Genomic DNA, 23767 nt, shown 5'->3' with positions numbered 1-23767 from the left:
ACATACTCTTCTTCCTCCCAGTTCATTAATCCTGGATTTATAGAAACTTAGTGGACAATCCCTCCTTTGTATTAGTATCTATGAGCCTTGGGGTTACTAAAGAAGGAGGTTCTACCAGGATAATAGAGACTTTCATTTTTGGTCAAATGTTAAACCAGCTTCAGGGTGAATAGGCACATGTAACATTGAAAACTTTGAGATCTATCTAAAAGCTGTATTTTACAAATGAGGAAATTGAGAGTCAGGAGATAGAAGGACGTCATGGACTCCCCAGCACATGGCAAGAAACTTGTGACCCCGCAATGTCTTCCCAGTGACTAGGCTGGTCCTGGGTGTATCAACTTTGTCATCATGGGTACATTGGGCCAGATGATTCTCTGTAGTTGGGGTGTTGTCCTTGCATCACTGACCTCTAGTCTCTAGAGACCAGTAGCAACCCTTTAACCGGGTCATGACCACCACAACAAAATGCCCCTAGACTTTGCCACATGTCCCCCCGGGATAAAATCTTCCCCTGTCCCATAACAGCTGGTCTCTTCTAAACCATCATACTGGCATAATCAACTATTCTCTTTTATGTTTTCTGGAAAATACCTTAAGATGTTGATGCATCATATTAAATATTGGAACTCTGAATGATTCCTGTGAGAAACCACAGTCTTTCCAAGAAAAGGGACTTCACTGCTTATTTCACACATTCAGATACAACTAAGAACACAGCCTGACTTGGGGTAACCAAACCCAACTAATTTTTAGCCTAAGAGAAGCTCAGAAAGAGACAAAACACAGACTGACAATTTTGATTCATGTTTAATGAAAAAGAACTTACATGAATAGAAATGGACACAAAACAAAGAGATCAGTTTGGGGAAAGACGGTGAAAGGTGGAACAAGGGAAAAATCCTTTTATTCCTGAATTTATTCATATATCCTACTTGTTATTCCTGATCCAAAATATCTCCTCAAATCCAAAACAAAGTCATAGTTACAGTTTTGTGGATGTTTTCATGGGAACTCACCAAAGTCATGTCCAAACCATACTTTTCCATTCCCCCCCATGCCCCCAGAACACACACAAGCAAAGGCAGAGATGTTTACTGGTTGGTAACGTGGCGTGAAAGAAATGCAGCCTTATCAGCATTTTATTCCAACAGCAAGTTAGCACTGGCAGATGTGTTTTTGGCACAAACATGCTTTCTGCTAATATTTTCATGAGAAAGCTTTTATGATAGGCAACCATTTATTCTTAGTACGATCAATCATTGAGGGATTAAACCTAACTCTGGTGAACATAAATATGTGTGCAGACATTTCTGACTTCAGGTCCAAGCACAGTTGAAAGAGTCAAGACGTGAAATTTAAAGATACATGGTTATGAACCTGTGGCAAGCCTCTCACTGGTTTGTTTCATGGCTCAAATCTGTTCAAGATTCTTAGACGAGTCAGTCAATATTCTATTTTCCTTCATTTTGTACCCTGATGTACAGGGTGATCACATCTTCCTAAAGAAAAAAAAAAAAATCTTTGGAAATGAATAATTGATCTCTGAAAACATATTATGGCCATAGGTTTGCTTTAATCATCTTATTTCAAATAAAATATCCCTTCTGTCAAACTCGATCTGGCAAGCATTAAATTCATTATAGACGTTTGCCACGTGGGTAATAAAAAGGAACAATAAAATTTTACACACTAGCCCTTGAAAATAAAAATCTTTTGGCCAGCACACAACAGTCACCAACCTTCTATGCTCACACTGAATCATTCAAAGTTAGGACGAGCCCTGTCTCTTCTGATACTGTATTCTAAGTTTCTCCAGCTGTTCCACACATTGGGACTGAGCCAACTTCAACGTCCGGTTCTCCTCCATCAGCACCTCGAATTCCCGAGCCAGCTGAGCGGCATCCACCTTCTCCTTCTCTGCCTGATCCAGCTTGGCGATGAGCTCCTTTCTGAAGATCCAGGGGATGGGTGAGGAAAAGAGCACAAGATTTTTTTTTTTTTTTTAATTTCTTTTCAGCATAACAGAATTCATTGTTTTTGCACCACACCTAGTGCTCCATGCAATTCGTGCCCTCCTTAATACCCACCACCTGGCTTCCCCAACCTCCCACCCCCTTCAAAACCCTCAGATTGTTTTTCAGAGTCCACAGTCTCTCATGGTTCATCTCCTCTTCCAATGTCCCTCAACTCCCTTCTCCTCTCCATCTCCCCTTGTCCTCCATGCTATTTGTTATGCTCCACAAGTAAGTGAAACCATATGATAATTGACTCTCTCTGCTTGACTTATTTCACTCAGCATAATCTCTTCCAGTCCCGTCCATGTTGCTACAGAAGTTGGGTATTCGTCCTTTCTGATGGAGGCATCATACTCCATAGTGTATATGGACCACATCTTCCTTATCCATTCGTCCGTTGAAGGGCATCTTGGTACTTCCCACAGTTGGGCGACCGTGTCCATTGCGGCTATAAACATTGGGGTACAGATGGCCCTTCCTTTCACTACATCTGTATCTTTGGGGTAAATACCCAGTAGAAGAGCACAAGAGTTAATGCAAGCAAATTAAAGGGTGCAGCGACAGCATAATGGAAGCAGAACGTTTCCTTTGGCTTTCCTGAATTTCACCATCTCTACTGGCTTCCAGTGACTTCCTTTTAGCTTTTCCAACTTCATGATTTTTAGCCACCTTATTTTACTCTAGAACCTCAAACAGACACCTCCAAAATACTAAATAGAGACCAAAAAAGCTCAATGAGTCCTTCAATGGTCAAAACAAAAGTGATTTTTTTTTTTTAAGAATGTAACAGATCATAAAAATTGCAACTAGTTTAGGGCAGAAAAAAAACCAAAAGTGAGTTTCTTATTTAAGATGGGATCTGTTGTCCTGTGGGTAGAACTATAGTTTGTCTCTTACCTTGTCTTTGTCTTCCAAATTCAAATACTGTCTTCCTTTGTTTTCTGCTTCAGAGCTTAACAAATCTTTATTAAGCTTCTTTGAACTAAAGAATCCAACTCCTTCCTACAAATATTATTTTCCATCTCCTTCCTTGCTGCTTATGTGTATTGTGCAGCCCTATTTAACAAACAATGTATCTACGATTCATGCTGGCCTGACTCTAGAATTCAGGAGGTAGGCTAAGGTTATCGGAAGGAACTTGTAGTGATAAGTTCTTAAATTCAGTTCTCAGTAATTGCGTGTAAATAATTCGTTGATATAAATACATATAATAAGGAGCTGTAGATTCCCCTTCTATGTTTAGATTCATCAAACATGACGACCCAAAACAGGTCCACTCCCCTTATGTGAGTTAATTAATCCTGAACTAGATCTAACCAAATTCTTTGCCTATAAACATGTGTCAGATTTCCTTCTCTATAGGTAAAAGCGTAAGAAACCTGGAAGACTGCCTTAACCAAGTGACCAACCTTGACCTCACCAGTAAGGAGATAAATAAGATACCGCCGGCACCAAGGACACATCCTTTTTCTGGTATTTTTGCCAAAAATGCATACACTAGACAACCTCAAATTGATGGAAATTTTTGCAAAATTGCTAGCCTGTAGTCTTCAAATTGCTAGCCTGAACTGTTCTGTATTTAAGGAAACTAAAGAAAAATGACAACTAAGTGCAATGTACAATTCTGGACTGGAAAAAAATTGCTTTGAAGGACATTGTTCAGAAATTGATGCAATTTAAACATGGATTAAGTAGTAGTAATGCATCAATGCTGAAATTCTTAATTTGTAATTATGGTACTATGGTAATGAGAGAATGTCCTTATTCTTAGAAAATGCTGAAGTACTGAAGCATTTAGAGCAATGGGGCATGATTAGATAGATAGACTGCAGACAGATAAATATCTCATCTAACTGAAAGAGGGAGAGAGAGAGAACACCAGTAGTATGCAATGTTGACTATATAATAAAGTACAACTGGAGAAGCTTTGAATAATTAGTGAATCCAGCAAAGGATATACGTCAGTTCTTTATATCATTTTTGCAACTTTGCTGTAAGTTTGAAAGTATCAAAATAAAAAGTTACCCAGGAAACGGACAAAACACAAATCAGAGTTGAAGTTCTTGTATATTCGTCCTTCACCCCATGCACTGCCTTGTGCACCGACTTTGATGACCACTGATCAAAACTAGGCCTTGGCAAGAAAGTGCCCAAAGGGGACAAAAGGAAGATCAGCTAGAACACTACTATATAAATACAAAAGGTTTCTTATTGCTCTTTGAATTTTCCATGGTATTTAGAACATAAAGGCTCTTAATAAATACTTGCTGAATGAATAATTAAAGAGTAAGATACTTCAGAGACAAATCACGTGTATTTTAAAGACGAGGAAATGGGAATGCACAGTGCTTAACTTATTGGAAAAAAATCACCTAACTCATAAGAAAGAGCCAAAAATCAAACCTATCCTTCTCATTAAATGTTTATGGCTCTTTGCCTCTAAGCATAGTTTAAGCAGGAAATGTCAATAATTAAGTATTAGTAAAGTTCCTTATGTAACTGTCCTAGAGAAATTAATAAGACTTAAAACTCAAATGAACTGTGTGACACAAATAATTCTCATCGAAATAGAGTTTTGCTTTCAAATCATGGTCTGGAAATTGGGAGTACCAGGTATAACAACAGCGATGTTTGTGGCTCCATATCTGACCTTGCTTAAAACTCCTCAGGACATCTGTTATTAGTTTTAACTGGTAAGAAAAGATAAATCACAAAATCACAGAATTTGCAACTAAAAGGAATGATCATGATGTTCTAGTTCAGTTTTCTTGTGTTGGAGAAAGTCAGTAATAATTTCTTCCTTACTGGAATCAAGAGGGCTCAAATGATAGGTTTATAAATTAGTTTGATGTATCTGATAAGCAAACATATACATATTCAATGAATACTGTCAAAATGTATGTTGTCTTCTGTCCAAGACATATCTCTATAGATATATTTATGTTCATCCATTAGCAAATCATAATTAAACCTTGCATATCAAGCTATGGAGACAATCTTATAAACAGATGATCTGAGGAACAAATCAATATCTATAATTGGCTAAAATGTGGCCCTGCCTTTGACTGTGTGTTTATCATTTCTAGCACTCCTTTCAGTGTAATATGATAAGGGGGTAGGAGGCCATCATTACAGGAATATTATTTCCTTTTTTTTTTAAGATATTATTTATTTATTTGACAGAGAGAGAGAGATCGCAAGCAGGCAGAGAGGCAGGCAGAGAGAGAGGAGGAAGCGGGCTCCCTGCTGAGCAGAGAGCCCGATGTGGGGTTCGATCCCAGGACTCTGGGATCATGACCTGAGCTGAAGGCAGAGGCTTAGCCCACTGAGCCACCCAGGTGCTCCATGGAATCCTATTTCTGAAATCAAGAACCTATAATACAGTTTCCAACATGATGTACTTCAACTTTGGAAAGACCTTGACCTTGGGTCCATCAGAGATCATCAACCATCCCCATCCTATGCCATGTATGCCTGGAAAAGTTTTTGTTTGTTCATTTGTTTTTGTTTTTTTACTACAACAAATGGAGGAAGGGAAAGTGCAAGTGAAGAGACCTTTGAAACTTCGTGGAAACTAACTCCAAAATTAAAACATGAATTCACCTGTTTCTGGCAAGACCACTACCATTGTTCTTGGGACTTTCAAAGATGACTAAGACATTTATTTGGAAAAGACAAAATCTAAGATGTTTTTGCTATAATGAGCTAAAGAGTTCTGGATAATAATGTGATAAAATACTATCTTCATCATGGGAAGAATTTTATTCTAAATAGTGATTTAGACTGCACTATTGGTGGTTCTTAAAAGATGTGTGTTCTAGTACAAGCATTGATGCACAGGAAAAAAGAAGCAGATGCCTCCAGATGGCGAAAAAGGATGTGAAAATCTACCTTCATTTTATGTGGGTGGGGGAACAATCGATGTTATTGAAATGGAATTGCAAAGCACAGTCTAGACTGTGGTAATTGAAGCCCTACAAATGAATAATGCATAAGAAATAAATGTATTACATCATTTGGGAGCCAAAGGGCAACACTTCTTGCAGGAAGAAGTGAGATTTGCTCTAGAGTTTCTCTTGGCACAATTAATCTTTTGGGCGGGAAAACTCTTTGTTATTGGAGGCTGCTCTATTCACTGGCACCACAGAAGGTTTAGCATCATCTTTGGCCTCGATTCACTAAATGCCGGTAGCATCTTTCCCCACCCCTGATGATTACAACCAAAAATGTGTCCAGACATTGCCAATAACCAGGGGTCGGGAACTGAGGAATTGGTCTAGTTAAGAACCACGACCCCAAAGGAAATGGAGATTTCCCCTATTGATCACCCCACAAAGAGTTAATCCTGGAGGGGTGCCTGGGTGGCTCAGTGGGTTAAGCCTCTGCCCTCAGCTCTGGTCATGATCCCAGAGTCCTGGGATCGAAGCCCACATCAGGCTCCTTGCTCAGTGGAAGCCTACTCCCTCCTCCTGCCTAATGCTCCCCCTGCTTGTTTGTTCTCTCTCTCTCTCTCTCTCTTTTTCTCTCTGTGTCAAATAAATAAATAAAGTCTTTAAAAAAGAGAGAGAGAGAGAGAGAGAGAGAGAGAGAGTTAATCTAGGAATAGGAATGGATGAAAGGCAAAATTTTCCTCATTCTACTCCCCCAAAGATTGGAGCCTCTTTCCTTAGCCAGGGAGATCTACTTAAAAAGACACTCTCATTGAGAAGTGGTAAATATTCTGTCCCTTTTATTATGGTTCCAGGCAGAGATTAGAAGGAGAGATACTGAGGAATGAGATTCTAGGTAGAAGACTGAACATCAGATAATTAGGTGGCATCAAAGGCCAAATCATTATGACTAGGGTACACGCTGGTACTGGGTGATACTGGGTGACGGGGTTCCATTTACTATTGCTTTATGACAACAAATTTGCTAATTTCTGGAGGCTGTGTAAATTTTTTCAAAGAATTTTTTTAAGTGCCTGGAATATAAAAGTGAAGTTTGGTGTTCAATGTTTTCTAACTGTGATACCATTTTTCAAGGAAAATTTCACCCTGAAGTGAAGCAAATAAAACCGACAAGATAGGACTTTCTCTGGTTGGTCTTTGGACAGTTCCCTGTGTGACACCTGCTCTATTCCCAATCTTTGAAATGGTCCCCAGAACATAGCTTAAACATCTCTACCATCAGGGATGTCCTAAAGAAATGACTGTTTCTGGTTAAACATAAAAATCTATCACTACTGGAAAATAAAGAACAAATTAAATGTCATGACGGAAAACAAATCCTAACAGGGCTATTTTCAGGCAATGCTGTTACCAATCACATATGCTCCCTTTTCCCCATCCTGATATGTTTCCCTCAATGAGATGTTGCTCTTTCAATCACCGTTTTATGATATTTTTAAAAGATCTGAAGATAGGGGGTCCTGGGTGACTCAGTTAAGTGTCAGACTCTTGGTTTCATAGTCCCAGGATTGAGCCCTGTGCCAGGATTCCCACTGAGCGGGGAATCTCTTGTTCTTCTTCCGCTGCACCCTCCCCTCTCCATTCATGTGCGAGCTCTCTCTTTTTCTCTCTCTGAAGTAAGTAAATAAATCTTTTTAAAAAGAGATCTAAAGATATAGGTCTGATATTTTTATGTTACCCCCATATTTTTATGTTTTGCCTGAACCCACAAAAAATTATATAACAGTTTTTTCAATTCCATAATAACCCAACTGGAAAATGGGCAAAGAATCTGAATGCACATTTCTCCAAGAAGACATAAAAATTGCCAAAAAGCCCATGAAAGGATGCTCAACAAAGTTCAGCTATCAGGGAAGCATCAGTCAAAAACACAATGGGATGTCATTCTGCACCCACTAGCCTGGCTATAACCAAAGAGACATAATAAGAGTCAGCAAAGGTATGGAGAAATCAAAACCTTCATACCTTTCTGGTGGGACTATAAAATGGTGTAGCCACTTTAGAAACAGTCTGACAGTTCTTCCAAAGATTACCCATTGAGTTATCACATGACCCAGCCATTCTAGTCTGGGGCACATACCGACGTGAACTGAAAACATACCTCCACACAAAAACTTGTACTCAGATGTTCCTATTTAACCAAAGGGCAAACAATCCAAGTTTCCATCAACTGATGGGTGGATAAATAAAATACAGACTGCCCGTCCAATGGGATATTGAGTATGAAAATTATGCTACATACTACCACATAGATGAACCTTGAAAACATCATGCCAAGTGAAAGAAGCCAGTCGAAAAAAAATGGATATTGTATGACTCCATTTATATGACATATCCAGGATAGACAAATCCACAGAGAGAAGGTAGATGAGTGTGGACCAGTGGCTTGGAGCTGGGGAGAAAAAAGGGGTTCAAGGTTTATTTCCTGGTGATGAAAATGCTCTAAAACTGTCAGGGTGGCAACACAATTCTGGGAACATACCGAAACCCAGAGTTATCTTTAATTATGTAACATTTTTCATCCTGACTTTTCTAAGAGTTTATCTCTCTTTCTGACATTCTAAGTCAATCTTTTAAATACCCCAGCATCTGGCACACATTCCACATATACAGAAGACAAATGGCTTCTCCTTTAAACAAGATGAAATACCCTATCTGGAGCAAAGCCACCTTTACTAATTGTAAATCTGGTTGTAGATCTAATTGTAGCTTAATCATATACTTTAACTTGCTGTCAAAATATTGGTGATAAATTCCAGAAGTCATAAAATGTCTCCCTCTCACTTTTTCCCATTACATCTACAAAAAGACTGTGTTATATTTTAAAAGCTGAGAAAAGCATGTACACATTCCATTTTATTATATATGCAATTTTACAAAACTACTGGTTCACATTCAAAAGGCCTAAAAAGAGGCAGAAATAATAGTAGGAATTCTGGACAGATGTCAGAATTCTTGGTAAGTTTTTAAAGCCTTCAGTAAAATCGTCATTTTTTTCAATTGAGAAGGAAAAAAAAATCCAATAAAAGTAAGAACAAGCTTTTCATACATCAAATGAGCCGGAAGTGATTCTTTAAATTAAATTCACCGCATGCTGAGTTTATAGTCCAAGAAAATGTTTGACTCTCTTTATCTATCTAATAGACATGATTTAAAATAATGGTTATAATCAACTCTTCTCTCGCCTCTGCAGTCTCCCAAACTTGATCCAGGGTGACCCCCTCTGGAGATGAGAGAGAAGTTCAGCTTCACCTGTCCCCACATGGTTCCACCAAAGAAAAACTCTTTTTAAAATACCTGAGTGAGCACCTCTCCTTGGTCTAGCTCATGCTAGCCAATCACCAGAGACAACATAATTGCCCACACTTTATGAAATGAGGGAAATAAATTCACATCCAAATCATCAAAACACAGAGAGCTAATGAATTGGTTCAGATCCATTTGACCTAATTTATCTTGCTTGAACACAAAGAATGTCCAGGAAAACACCTGTCATGTAATGAATTTCTGCTTCAGTAAAGTGTTCATGAAAACAGTGATCACCAGGAACGCCTGGAGAACCAGTCTTATTTATTTATTAAATAAAATATATACCATCCTTCCTATTTTAACAATTTATCTTAGCAATTCCTTATTGCTGATATTGACTCTGTATTTTAAATATGGACCCTACAAATTACAAATGACACATCTGTTACAGTGTTTGTATACATAGAGGGTACTACCATGTCTTATAATTAGTCACTCGTGTTTGACTCTACGCACGTGTCCCTGCTCGGTGGTTGGGACACAACGAGATGTTAAAAGGTGACCATATTTGTAGGGAATTCTGCACAGGCAGAAAGTCAGGACATAAAGTTAAATAGATAACTACTGATAACACCAGCCCACAAATATGCCCCCAAAATCATTCCAGCAGCTCCAGGGTGGCTCAGTCGACTAGTTGGGCTTCTAGCTCTTGATTTTGGCTCAGGTTATGACCTCAGGGTCATGAGGTCCAGCGCCACCCTGGGCTCTGTGCTCAGTGTGGAGTCTTCCAGAAAGACTCTCTCTCCTTCTCCTTCTGGCCTTCCCCCAGCTCGCTTGCACCTGCCTGCTCTCTTTCTCTCTCTCTCTCTCTCTCGAATAAATAAATATTAAATCTCAAAAAAGAAAAAAAAGAACCATTCTGGAGTGTTTTCTTTCACCCAGTAAGAAAGATGAACCCCGTGCCCTGGTTGGGCAGGGATATTGGCTAAGATCTCCTTGAGAGTGGCGTTTGGGCAGGCAAAAAGGAAGGACCCAGTGCTCCAGACCTAGAGCTTGTTGTGTGAGCCAGGGCACAGGAGCAGGAAGAGTGAATAGGCCAACATAGCTGAAGACTAAGGATGAGGTAGAATATTCCACAGGGGTGCTAAGGCCATCCTGAGCTAGAGCTTACAAGCCAGGCCAAGAACTTGGTGTCCTTTTCCAGCAATGTGAAACCACAGGCAGGGAAACCAGTTGACCAGGATTTGAAGCAGCAGGTCCTAATCCCAAATAGCAGAATCAGGAATGGAGAAAAAAGAATTTAAGAGACTTTATTTTAAAAAAAACAAAAAGAAAAGAAAAGAAAAGAAAGAAAGGAAAAAAAGATAACAAAAGAATTTGGCCTTTGCTGTACATCTAGCCAATTATTTAAGAAGAAAGTTGAGGAGGGGGAGGAGATAACATCACAGTTTCAAGAAAAGTCCGAAGTTCGAACAGGCTTAGGGGAAACATAAGATTAGTTATGCAGAAACAGCAAGGATATGTTTTCAATAAAAGACCATATGAGTCACCAGTATATCTTATCCTATTTTTTAATGAAACACACAAATATATAAACTTACGAAACATACAATTTAGTGGGTGAATTTGGCATTGCCAAAAAAAAAAAAAAAAAAGGCCATCCATGGATTAATTGAAATAGGCCAAGTCCTCCAATACTTTCAATCTGAAGAGTTTACAAATAGATACATGATTACCTGTTTTTTCTGTCTAAACGGCACAGTTCACACACACACACACACACACACACACACACACACGAGGAGATACATTTATAGGCTACTGATTATACAAGTCCTCCTTTGACTTCCCCATGGGTATTATTAATAAGCTTCTTCAGCTCCTCTAAGAGGCTTTTTTAGGACTCAGATTGTGTGCAAATGTGCAATCTGAGCTTTCCAACCAATTTATGAGAACTCTCAGATCAAAACCAAAGTCTCAGATAAATGAGGGGAAGTTGTGTTTTTCTGATGTCCTCATAAACATCTTTTCATCCCTTTAGCCATAAGACCAGGGGTGATTTTATGTTAGAAGCACAACACAGAAAGGAAGTAAGAAAAAGATTGTTAACGGAGAGCTCTTAGAGTAAGTGCAAGGTCTAACCCTACAACCCATACCACTCCCCACCATGTTACTCTGTCCAGCCACCATTCTGGGGGAGGCAGATGGGGGAGGGGAGCTCAGGGAGGGTCTTAACAGAGTCCCAAGAATTTTATAAATTTCTCAAAGCATATTTCACTTGCTTTGATTTAAAAACAAGGTAATAAATGCATACCACGTATCACTTCAGGAAGAGAAAGTGGAAACAAAGTAGAAAGTTAAGGAATCAAAATGTGTTTTGATTAACGTCAGGCTCTCAGCAAAACCTGATTCAGCATCTGCATCCCACGTACTGTGCTTGGCTTCAGAAGTACGACAGTGAGCATCACCTGGCTCTCCCTGCATTCAGGGATCAAAAGCACTTAGCAATTACCATGTAGTAGGAGATGCAAATATTAGCCAAAAGATTTCACTAATAAATACATAAGGATGGGCTAAGCAGTGCTGGGGTGACAAGATTTCTGAGGCTTTGAAAGCATGAAAGAATGGGGATCACTGGGGTAGACACTGGTAGAACCGAGTGCAATTAAAAGGAGGAGAATTCTGCAAGAAAAAGCTACGTGTGATTAAAATTAGAATGCTTTAATTAATTTAATTATTAGGATTCTATAATTCCCTACAGCAGAACTGGAATGCTAATGGAAGCTATCAGATTAAAACAAACAAACAAACCTCCTCGGGCTACTGGACTATAAAATGCAGTTAGTCGACTCATATATTTACATTATTCCAAAGATCTGTCCTACAGGCTCCCTTACTTGACTTGATGCGGGAACTCCTCCATTAAGCATCATCAAAATTCCTTCCAAGCCAAAGTGCTCTGGGGCCTTTGGGCACATGCACGGGGGGCACAGTGTGACTCTGGGTGGTATTCTGGTATTTTTAATTTCTTGAACTAAAAATGCTTATTAAAAATTTAAGTTTCGGGGGGCACCTGGGTGGCTCAGTGGGTTAAGTCTCTGCCTTTGGCTCAGGTCATGATCTCAAGGTCCTGAGATCAAGCCCCACATCAGGCTTTCCGCTCAGCAGGGAGCCTGTTCCCCCCACCCCCGCCTACTTGTGATCGCTCTCTCTGTCTGTCAAATAAATGAATAAAATCTTTAAAAAAAAAATTAAGTTCCTGTATGAAAAAAATTTAAAAGAATTTTTTTTTAATTTAAGTTTCTGGTCAGAAGTCTTCCTACTGTTCTTCTCAGTACTCCATAAAGTAAAGCATTTTGTCTTCAGCAGTCCCATTTGGATCTTTTCTGTCATCAAGCATGATATCCACAGAAGTGGCCTAGTAACCTGTGACCCCCTTGCCCCCCTCCCTCCCTCTCACCCTCAAGCTCAGCCCCATTCCTTCCCTGCCTCCCCCAGGGCCAGGACCAGCAGACAGCACTCCGAGGGGGCAGTACTCACTTCCTTTCCTCAAGCAGAGCGATTTCTTTTTTGACCTCATTGTATTCTTCCGCTATCTGGCAGTGCTGTTTGAACACCTGCATGGATTCCGCGGAGTCATGGCAAGGCGGCAGAGGCTTCACAAACAAGAAGAAGCAGAAATCAGTCCATTTCTTCGCATCAGAATGTATTATCAATGATTTCGCTCCACTGATGTCCTTTAGAGGGATTTTTTTTTTTTTTTTTTTTTTTTTTTTTTTTTTGCGTAAGAATAGCATTGTTGGTCAACACTGGACAGAGTTTGGCTGATTCTACTAGACTGAAAATAGGGAGGTGGCCTGACGTTTCCCCACGGTCACCTTCCGGTGTCGTTCATGGGCTTTCTCAGGCCTGTAAAAATAGGTCATCTAATAATTCCCTACTTCTCCCCAGAAATCTTAAACTCCGCCCTGGAGAAGGGCAGTGGCGGGGGGAGTATTTCAGTGGTCTGCTTTAACCATCCCCTGCTTTCGACACCTGCAGCCCAGAGGCATAGTCTCATCTTGGGGAATGGAGTAGCCCTACGAGAAAGGTTCTCTTCTGAGAAATGCAAACAAACTGAAGAAATCTTGCTGGGCTGGAAATAGAGGATTAACAAACCCCATGAAAGACCCAAACCTCAAGTGAAACAATGCTTGTCACATGTGAGGCCAAAGAGAATGTGGATTTTTGTCTTTTTTTCCTCTCTCATCCACAAGGAAAACAAAGGCCAGGAGGGAAAGCCTTTAAACCCTAAACATGTGGAAAATCCTACTCCTTTCCAGAAGTTATTTTTTAAAGAACTAGCTTTCCTTGAGTTTGTAATTTTAATTTTTACTTTGGAACATATTATTAAAAACATTACCTTAAGAAACACTAGCTAATAGTCTTTTAAAGAGTGTTTAAATCACAATAATTCACAGAAAATGGCATATACGTCTCAGAAATAACAATTTCATTGCTGAGTGGGCTCTCTGGTTAAATCCTTTTCTTGTTATAGTCTATATATCTAAGTATGTGTCTGACTAAGTAATATTTTCACTAATTTTATATTCAGAAATTAGGAAGTGATGCATTTCTTCCTGTTTTCTCCTCTCTTTATATTCTTTGAGGACAAAGATTTCTTCAGGTATTGTATTCAGCAACCCCACCCAGGATGTAATAGAAATTCTATGAAGTTCTATAAAAGCCTATAAAGTCTGATCAACAAATAAGATGACCCTTCTTATTTATCATGAGGCCTCCGATTAGAGGTCTTCTAAAGGAAATAAAATTTGAAATAAATTTGCATAGAATTTACCTCCATGTGGAACATTTCATATCCAAATTCACGGAAAATCTAATAATAATTGCATTATGGAGCATCTTTCCCTTCTGCCCCATGAACACATTTACAACATGAACTCAGCCTGTTGGAACCATTATCATCTCTCTTTATAGAAATAAATTGAAAAGTACTGCCCAGTAATATTACAGTATAATGCACCCCATGAAACAAAGCTCTTGCCAAAGGAATTCAGAACTCCTGGCTCCTCTGGTCTATGTCCTAGAAATCACCACCCCCTCATCAATTTTCACCTGTTACCCTGGCAGATTACCAGGTATAACAGTAAGGAGAATGAAAACAATTTACTCCGGGCACCCTGGCCAAGTTGCTATTAAATCATCTGTATCCTCTGTCCTCACTTGAAAGCCCTAAGACTCTTCGCATCCTATTTCCTGTCCTTACAAACATCATGTAGACTATATTCAGCTCATTCCGTAACTTGCCACCACTTGTAGGTCCCTGAGTCACAAAATCAGCATAGTCACCTATGTGACAGCCAAAAGATTCTAGGATTCTGTGCAAAGGGTTCATGTCCTTAAGAGGAAATAAATGAATGTAGCCATGTACAGGAAGAAATGCCCTTGGCTGCTATGATCAAGAAGGAAAACTGAAAGTTACATATACGTGTGTCTGTGTGTGAACATACAACACTATGTCATAAAGTTCTATATATAATTTTTTAAGTTCACATATATAATTCTCTTAAGAAGAGAATATACATTTACATATATAATTTTCTGAAGAACAGAGTGCTTTTCCCCCCTTAGCTTTCTACTTTGCAATCCATTTTACTAGTGGGAATTTTTTTTGTCTGTTCTGATTTACTGACACTTCTTAATTGTGGGAAATTTGAAGATATTACGTATAGGTAGTGTGATCGTGCTGCTAAGGGTATTGAGGATAAGGACAATTTCAGAATAGATTCAGTATCCTCATATGCTCTTAGAGGATAATCATGCTACTTACACATAACACTATTTTCAAGATTTCCCACGATTAAAAAGTAGTGCCAATTTAAAAAGGAAAAGCCAAAAATACTTAGTGTTCCATATCTCAGGGAAAAAAAGAATGCCAGGTGTCACTTCAAGCCTTCAGCTCCCACAAGCTCTGACTTCACCCAACCTGGCATGTAACTCAGCACCACTTTCAGTTCTCTCAATTTGTATGAAAGCATTAAAGACCAATAGAGAAGGTTTTCTGAAGCAAGGAAGGAAGTTACATTGCACAGCCCACCACAACATTGTAAAGTCATTTCATTAGATGCCGGGGGCTGGGAGAGAAGTGGGGGAAATGAGGAGCTATTTAATGGGTATAGAGTTTCAGTTTTCCAAGATGAAAATGTTCTGGAAGTTAGTTGTACAATAATGTGAATAGACTTAACATTACTCAACTGTACACTTAAAAAATCACCAAGAAAATGTGCTATGCATTTCCACCACAAATTTAAAAAGTTAATGCAAAAAAAGAAAATTATCTTTAGAGCTTTCTACTATCCCTACTCTTCTGTTTTTGTTTTTTTAAGATATTATTTATTTATTTGACAGAATGAGAGAGATCACAAGTAGGCAGAGAGATTGGGGTAAGCAGGTTTGCTGCTGAGCAGAGAGCCCAATGCAGGGCTCGATCCCCGGACCCTGAGATCATGACCTGAGCTGAAGGCAGAGGCTTAACCCACTGAGCCACGCAGCTGCCACCCCACTCATCTTCTAAGAATTGCTGCAAAGATTCACTTCTAAGAATTATGGCAAGGATTCGCTATCTGAGGCTCACTTCATATGCAACCTAATGCTCCCTCCTTCCCAAATTTCTCCCCAGGGAACTTAAAGTTTCTCATCCCTTTATGTCTACAGTCATTCATCACAAACCCTAAATGTCATTAGACAAAACAAATTACCCCTGGCAGCAGGATGCACTGTCGTTGGAAGGCATTGGACGTTTATCCCAGCCAAAGAAACTCATCAGAGCATTTTTAAAATACATACGGTTCCCATCCCAACACAAATTCTGATGAAGAAGAGTATTAAGATATTTAGGTTTAGGGGAGCCTGGGTGGCTCAATTGTTAAACGTCTGCCTTCGGCTTAGGTCATGATCCCAGGGTCCTGGGATCAAGCCCCACATCGGGCTCCCTGCTCAACAGTAAGCCTGCTTCCCCCTCTCCTGCTCCCCCTGCTTATATTCCTTCTCTCTCTGTCTCTGTCAAATAAATAAATAAAATCTTCAAAAAAGAGAGATATTTGGTTTTATACCACCCCAAAAAAAGTATAGCTATAAGTAATGACATTTTGTTCTGTACAATATAAAACACTGTCACTGCTTGTCACTTGTGTTTGCATGTTTGTGTGTGTGTAGCATCCCAAGGTCTTCCCTGAGGGTGACTCTCTCTAACCTTCTTATAACCCCACAAAATAAGAGAGGACATATGACCACCAGCATTCATTGAATAAAATGAAAGTGTTTGCCTGAGGAAACAGATTCTTAGAATTTAAACACAAGAATTGGGTTTCTGGGGCAAAAATGGAGCTATCGATGGGTTTATATCATGTGATATTTGAAACACTGGCATTCATGAATTAATCAGTCATGCATAGGTAAAGATAGCATTTTAACACATGTTCACACTGAAAACTAAAAAATAATGTAAGACAATACTGGTGGTAACGAAATGAAAAAATCTATTAGCTATTTTTTTTTTTGAAAATTTTTTTGTTTGTTTTGGTTTTTTTGTTTTGTTTTGTTTTGAGATAGAGATCACAAGTAGGCAGAGAGACAGGCAGAGAGGAAGGGAAGCAGGCTCCCTGCCGAGGAGAAAGCCCAATGCGGGGCTCGATCCCAAAACCCTGGGATCACAACCTGAGCCGAAGGCAGAGGCCCCAACCCACTGAGCCACCCAGGCGCCCCTCTATTAGTTTCTTGGGATAAAAATTAACACATATTTTTGCTTTACTGCTCATTGTTTGTTTCGACTATTCCGTGCAAGAGGCTTTTGTAGTCGTCATTCGCTGGGAACAAGCAAAGAATAAATAAACTCTTCATGTTGACAGGGAATTTCTTTTCACATTAGGAGAAAAAAAATTTTCCTTGTTTTATCCATAATTACTACCTCTTCCCACACTCTGGATACATTTCTCCCACACTCCTGCCTAAAGGATGAACTACTGCATCCCAAAGACAAGGAGTCCAAAGATACTTGATTTGAAAGTGAAAAGGTAAAGGTATCCTTCATGCACTAGAGCACGTGTCCTGTGGAATCACAGAGACGACCCTTCATTCCCCTTAATGCTTTGGTATCTAGCCTAATCACAATACAGCAGTTCTAAGAAGGTTAAATCAAGATATTCTCCTAATAGCAACTCAAGCCAATTTTGAAGCACATTTTTCCGAGACCCACATTGAGGTTGGGATGAGGTCAGAGCCCAGGAGGGGGCACTTGCTCCACACTCACCCCCTATTCTCCTCTCCACCCCATCCCGCAGCTGCCTGAGGATGAAACTTGTAAGGGCTTTAAATTACACACACAGTGAGTGAATTGCTACTACCCCTGGTATCCACCCAATCAACAGGACAGATTTAACAAGATGAAGTAAGAGAGAAACCGCAGGCTCCTGTTCCAAGAATGCTGGCTTGAGCCACACCATCCCTCTCTGCTCTCTGCCTGGGAGTTTATAGCAAGCTCCTCCTGAAATGGACTCCCGTCCTCTGGAAAGCGCCCCGTGGGAAAGAACCAAGCCAAGCATCTCTCTCTGCAAGGGGCAAAGCCAACTTGAGTGCTTCCGTTTTCTACTTGGCTTCTTCAAATACTACTGGCCCCATCTACTTCAAAAAATGTAAGAATTTAACTTTCCTCTCCCAGCTTCCCACACAGAAGATTATATTTAGGAAGCTAAATATTCTACAGTTGCTGAGCAGACTTTTTATTTATTCCTTGAATCTCAGTGTTATCTTTATTGGAGGGGGGGGTGGAGGTATCTGGTTTGAATTTATGTTGCATTTTAATGTCCCCAAATGAAAAGGTACAATTTGTTAAAACTAAAAGGAAAAAAAAACATCATCAGGACTAATCACAATATTTGAAAACTCTGTTATCTTAGAATTTAAAACACTTCTGAAACTGTTTTAAGAATTGGCACTTCTATAGTATCTACCTGATGGCCAGAGTCAACACTAGTCATTGTACTGCATATCTTCTATAGAATTGAAATGACAGATATTTAAGTCATTTTTATTAACGTAAGCAATATTAAAAGGAGAGATTACTCAAGAGTGTCTCAAACTTTCCAATAAAGCATCTTATTGGATGGCTATTAGGCTTCTCAAAATAAGCAAGCAAATAAATAAATAAATAAATAAAAGTAAGATACCATAGTAAAGCTCCAAGGTATCTGGCTATATTTTCCATGTGGTCACAGCAGCCAATGAATGATAAAATACTTTTCAACATGCGTATAGGGAAGAAAATGCAGACATTTTCAGTGTTTTCTATGGGATTATTTCCTAATTGCGTTTCCAGATGGATGTTCAAGACCAGCATAGCAGAATTCCAGAATACTAAGACTTCCCCATTCGCTCTCATTTTCCTTTCCAAGATATCAAGCAATACACTGACAATAAGACCTAAAAGAAATTTCTGGAGAGACTGTTCGGATAACAAGATATTACAGCACACAACTGAAGCTAGGAAATTGTTTATTTGTGGAGGTGACATCAGTTTCTGGACTTACTAGACTCTGTCTGAGAAAAGGCAAGTTCAGTGTGTACCACAGAGACACCTGTCCCTGTCTTCTCAGATTAGAGGAGAGGATGTTAGGAAGGATTGAAGCTCTTGCTCAATTTGGCTTGAAAAATAAAGCCATATTATTTTCAAAGTATCTTAGCTTAATGGAAAGAAGAGAGCATCAGAACCTGTATCCCTAACTCAAATATCCAAAGAGATGATTCTCTTGTCGGTGTACACATACAAAAATAAATGACTAGTTCTTAAATACTTCATTTTAAAAAAAAAAAAGATTTCACTAAAGAAGGAAATTAACATAAAGTGAGCAATTATTTTGCCAAGCACTGTGCTAGATCTACTCATTACCACATTTAATTCTCACAACATTGTGAGATCAATATTGTCTCCACTTTGCAGTTCAGAAAAGTGAGGTTTAGAAGAAGTAAATACTGTGCCCCAAATTGTGAAAATGGTACATAGCTGAGATCCAAATTCAGGGCAATCTAATGCCACTGTCCCTATTCCAACCATTATAATTCCCCATTAAGGAAGTTTGTTACAATTTACTTGTTACAATATTCTCTACCTGATTATGAAAGCATATTCTTCACTGCAATGCAATTAAGACCAGATTACAGCTCAGCTTTGGGTCATCTATAGGTCAAATAACAATCTCCAAAACACAACAATATGGTTAAATTTTAAAACAAACGTGATGCCAACTCAGACCATCCTTCAGAACAAAGAGGGAGGTTGGGCATACCCTTGTTTTCCAATAGAAGGAAACTGGAGCCTAAAGAAAAAAAGAGTGATTTTTAATCATTCTTAGAAGTGGACATAGAATTGAGCCTCCTTTCTTTGGACTGTGTGCTAAACCAGCTCTACCCAACTACTGCCTCTAATAGCCAGAGAGAATTTAGAAACCAAGTTCTAGGAAAGGAATCTGCATAAAATAGAATCAACCTACCCATTGCCCCCTCGCTGAGGCCTAAGGCCCACAAACAAACATTATAAAGAGATGCTCCTTTTAACACCTACCTTACCCCAAAGTCTCTTGCCCAACCTTTTGCTTTAATAGAGACATCAAGAGAAATGTTTGTCACGGCTATTCTTGCATAGGGCTTTTTTTGGCTTCTGTGAAAATAGAAGTACCATGAATTACATGCTCCAACATGTCCACATTCTTGGCAAAGCAACAGAAAAATCTAGGGGGTCAAACTGGTGAGAGAGTGTCTACCAAATAGCTACTTTATAGCTCCATTTTATAAACAACACAAGAATGCGTAAGAGATATCAGAAAGTCAGAACCGACTTGACAACGTTGTCCTATAACCTCATCAGGGCCACCTCACAAACCAGAAACAAACGAAAAAACCCCTCTACCTATCAAAGTAATTTAAGCAGTCCACAGGTTTCCCAAAAGCTATAAGGGAAAGAAAGCTACCAAGATGCAGAATTCCAGATGGAGTCAGAAATAGCAAATTTACTCAGGTCAAAATCTGGCCCTGGGTTTCTCATCTCTAAAGTGGAGACATAATAGCTAGCTTACACAATTATGGCAAGGCTCACATGAGATTATCTGTGAGGAAACGTCACTTGTCTAGCGACACTCTGTATGCATGGTGGGATTTAAATCTGAGGCTATGCAGAGAATAGCACTGGCAGTAATCACCTGGCATCATTTATTTTTCATTTGGCATGTTTTGAAGGCTCCTATAGAGATAATGAAGACTCAGTTTATCCTCGAGCGAATAGTGACAACCACAAGGCACTTCCTCTGCCTTTGTAACCTAACTTTTATTCTTCCATAGAGGATTATGATGGTCGGAAAAATTCCAAGAGCCATCACTGTGTGATGAAAGCCCATGACACTGACTGTGAAGATGGTCTGTTCCACAGAATGGATTGCTCCTTTCCTACATAAAGCATTTTCATTGCTTTCAGTACAGAGACTTCCTGCTGAATGCCTTAAATTTATACGCTTATGCAAAGCATGGAAAGAAGAATCTGGTTTTAGATGTGATTTTTTTGTCTTAGCTTTCCCCCTCTCAATTCCCACCATTTGGTTTTTGAGTCATTGATGCCCTGGAGTATAGAATAAAGGTAGTAGGTTATCACCAGGCAAAGGGGACCCTAACCAAATGGTTAGGACATGGACAACTGGCAGATGTTTATAGCAAACTGGATCAGATCCTTCACTCAGGAAGCAAGCACTTACTTAGATGATTTTAGGTGTGAAGCTGGGATTGTTCCCTCTATTCATGAAGAGGTAAAACAATACCATATTTTAAGGGTAGGGAATTGGGGGCTCAAAACCCATGAGTCAGAAAGTAGTATCTCAACTGCTTCTCTTGTTAAGGATCAATGAAGATGAAATAGTCTCATTGGATTAAAATAACTAAATAGACCTAATTTCTAATGTGTATATATATATATAGATATAGATATATATAAAACAGAATTAAAACCATAAAATCCAAATGGATCTCGAGATGTTCTAACAGAAAAATGTCTAGAGAATTGTCAAGGGCACTATGAATATCTTTTAAAGAATAATCTGTGAAACAGGGAAGACCATCAATGTTCCCAAAGGAAAAAAAAAAAATTTGTCAATACAAAAAAAGTAGAATTAATGGGGCGCCTAGGTGGCTCACTTGTTAAGTGTCTGCCTTTGGCTCGGGTCATGATCCCAGGGTCCTGGGATCCAGCTCCCTGCTCAGCAGGAAGCCTGTTTCTCCCTCTCCCCCTCCTGCTGTCTGTGTTCCCTCTTTTACTGTGTCTCTCTCTATCAAATAAATAAATAAAATCTTAAAAAAAAAAAAAACAGTAGAATTAATGATCGATTGTTGGATGGAGACCATAACTAAACATGTTTTTCTTGTTTTATTTCCAAAACATGTATACTCATTATTTTCACCTAGCTGCCATGATAATTAATGAAATAACCTTGAGGTGACAATAAAATCAAGAAGAAAAAAAAAAAAAACTGGGACTTGGAGGAGCAATATCTCGTTTTTTTTTTGTTTGTTTTTAAGATTTTATTTATTTATTGACAGAGAGAAATCACAAGTAGACGGAGAGGCAGGCACAGAGAGAGAGAGAGAGGGAAGCAGGCTCCCTGCTGAGCAGAGAGCCCGATGCGGGACTCGATCCCAGGACCCCGAGATCATGACCTGAGCCGAAGGCAGCGGCTTAACCCACTGAGCCACCCAGGCGCCCGCAATATCTCTGTTTTATGTTATAATCTCTAACACCAGTAGCACGTGCACAGCCGTTTTGTGAGGACAGAATGAAAGTGGGGAAAGTTGTGTGTATAGAACACCTCGGGCAGCAAAGCAAACTGAGAGCTGAATCGTTCTCCGTGGTGAGAAAAAGCGATACTGGAACGAAGTTAGCTATCAGGATCTAGGGGAGCTGGGTTGAAGACCCTGCATGGGGAGCAGGAGAAGGAGGAGATAAGGTGGCTGATAGCCACAGAAGAAATCTTCAAGGAGAACAGCTCTGTCCTCTGACCACTGTGTGGTGATCAGCATAACCCTCCCACTTCCGGCGCTGTCCAGTAACCTCGGCATAACGGATCCCGGTCTGTTCAGCGGACTTTCTGTTGGAGGGCTGTGACGATGCCCAGGACCACGGCAGACGTAAGAAGGAGGACTCTCCTCCAAGCAGCCTAGTGACGCTGGAGTCTTGCTGGGTTCTTGTTTTTGTTTGTTGTTGTTGTTTGTTTGTTTGTGTTTGTTTTTGTTTTTTTTAAGAGACCCTTCCAGTACTGGAACACAAGCTCTTCTGATCTGACCTGGCTACTTCTAGGTTTTTAACTCAGTGCACTGGGTGCTGAAATCAGAACTGGAACCCATCAAAAAGGGCATTGTTTGGGTTGCACCAGGGCTCATTTTTGGTTCTTCCCACCTCAATCGGGGACTGTTCAGGACTGGGGGTCACGAATGTGAATGACGTCAGGATACCAGTCACACCTGCAAATAGGAAAAGCTGTGGGGTGTAAGACAATGGTGGACATGAGGCCCGATAGGAAGTAGAGGATGCAGATCCCTCCTAAAGGCTTTCAAAATCCATACTTAGAGGGAAAATTAAAAAGTAGTGACTGAGTAAATATCTGTGTGCCAGATTCAAGTCCCCTATTCAGTTTGTCTAAGTTTGACTGCAAAGTGAGGTGCTCAAGAGCTCGTCTGACCCACAGCCAATATCCACGTCTTCTGGGCAGAGCCTCTTCCTAAAGCCATCTTCACCTGGAATCACCATATATCATCTAAAGAAAACTGAAATGTCATAAGTCAGCCCCTTTCAAAGGATTCTGGTGTACTAAAATGGGATCTTTTTGATAAGAGCATCCGTACCTAGGCACACAAAATAGTTTTTCTGTGGACCAAAACCACACAGCATTCAGAATGTTTAACTCACAATAATTATATTCTACAGAAAGTTGTCAGAGGACTGGGGAGGGGCTGCAGGCGGAGGAGGGAAAGATTATTCTGAAGCTCCTATCCATCCCCTACCCCCATCCATGACAAGTCACCTCCATACAGTTTGCCCCTAGTCACTAATTCAAAATGGGCAACCAGTGCCATGGTACAGAGACATTCTCAGTGAAAGAAGGCAGGGACCAGCCCTGTTCCCAGGCTCCAGAACTCCTTAAAAGTAGGTGCTTGCCTATTGGGTATCTACCTCAAATATACAGATGTAGTGAACAGAAGGGGCATCTGTACCCCCATGTTCATAGCAGCAATGGCCACAGTCGCCAAACTGGAAAGAACCAAAATGCCCTTCAACGGACAAATGGATGAGGAAGATATGGTCCATATTCACTGTGGAGTATTATGCCTCCATCAGAAAGGACGAATACCCAACTTTTGTGGCAACATGGACGGGACTGGAAGAGATTATGCTGAGTGAAATAAGTCAAGCAGAGAGAGTCAATTATCATATGGTTTCACTTACTAGTGGAGCATAACAAA

At 39.8% G+C, this 23767-nt stretch overlaps 1 protein-coding gene across 1 annotated transcript in view; it reads right to left on the bottom strand.

The window, feature by feature from the left end:
- Positions 1 to 791: 791 nt before the first annotated feature.
- Positions 792 to 23767, bottom strand: part of MAP3K7CL (MAP3K7 C-terminal like) — a 38766-nt gene continuing 15790 nt past the window's right edge. The window contains exons 4-5 of the mRNA XM_059388188.1: positions 12758 to 12873; positions 792 to 1952 (exon numbers count right to left, since the gene is read on the bottom strand). Coding sequence (XP_059244171.1) covers positions 1772 to 1952; positions 12758 to 12873 — 297 coding nt within the window. The 3' untranslated portion in view covers positions 792 to 1771. The remainder of the gene's footprint in view (positions 1953 to 12757; positions 12874 to 23767) is intronic.

This window comes from Mustela nigripes, chromosome 2, assembly GCF_022355385.1.
Source record: "Mustela nigripes isolate SB6536 chromosome 2, MUSNIG.SB6536, whole genome shotgun sequence".
Classification (NCBI taxonomy): Eukaryota; Metazoa; Chordata; class Mammalia; order Carnivora; family Mustelidae; genus Mustela; species Mustela nigripes.
This window is presented reverse-complemented; position numbering and strand designations above follow the sequence as displayed.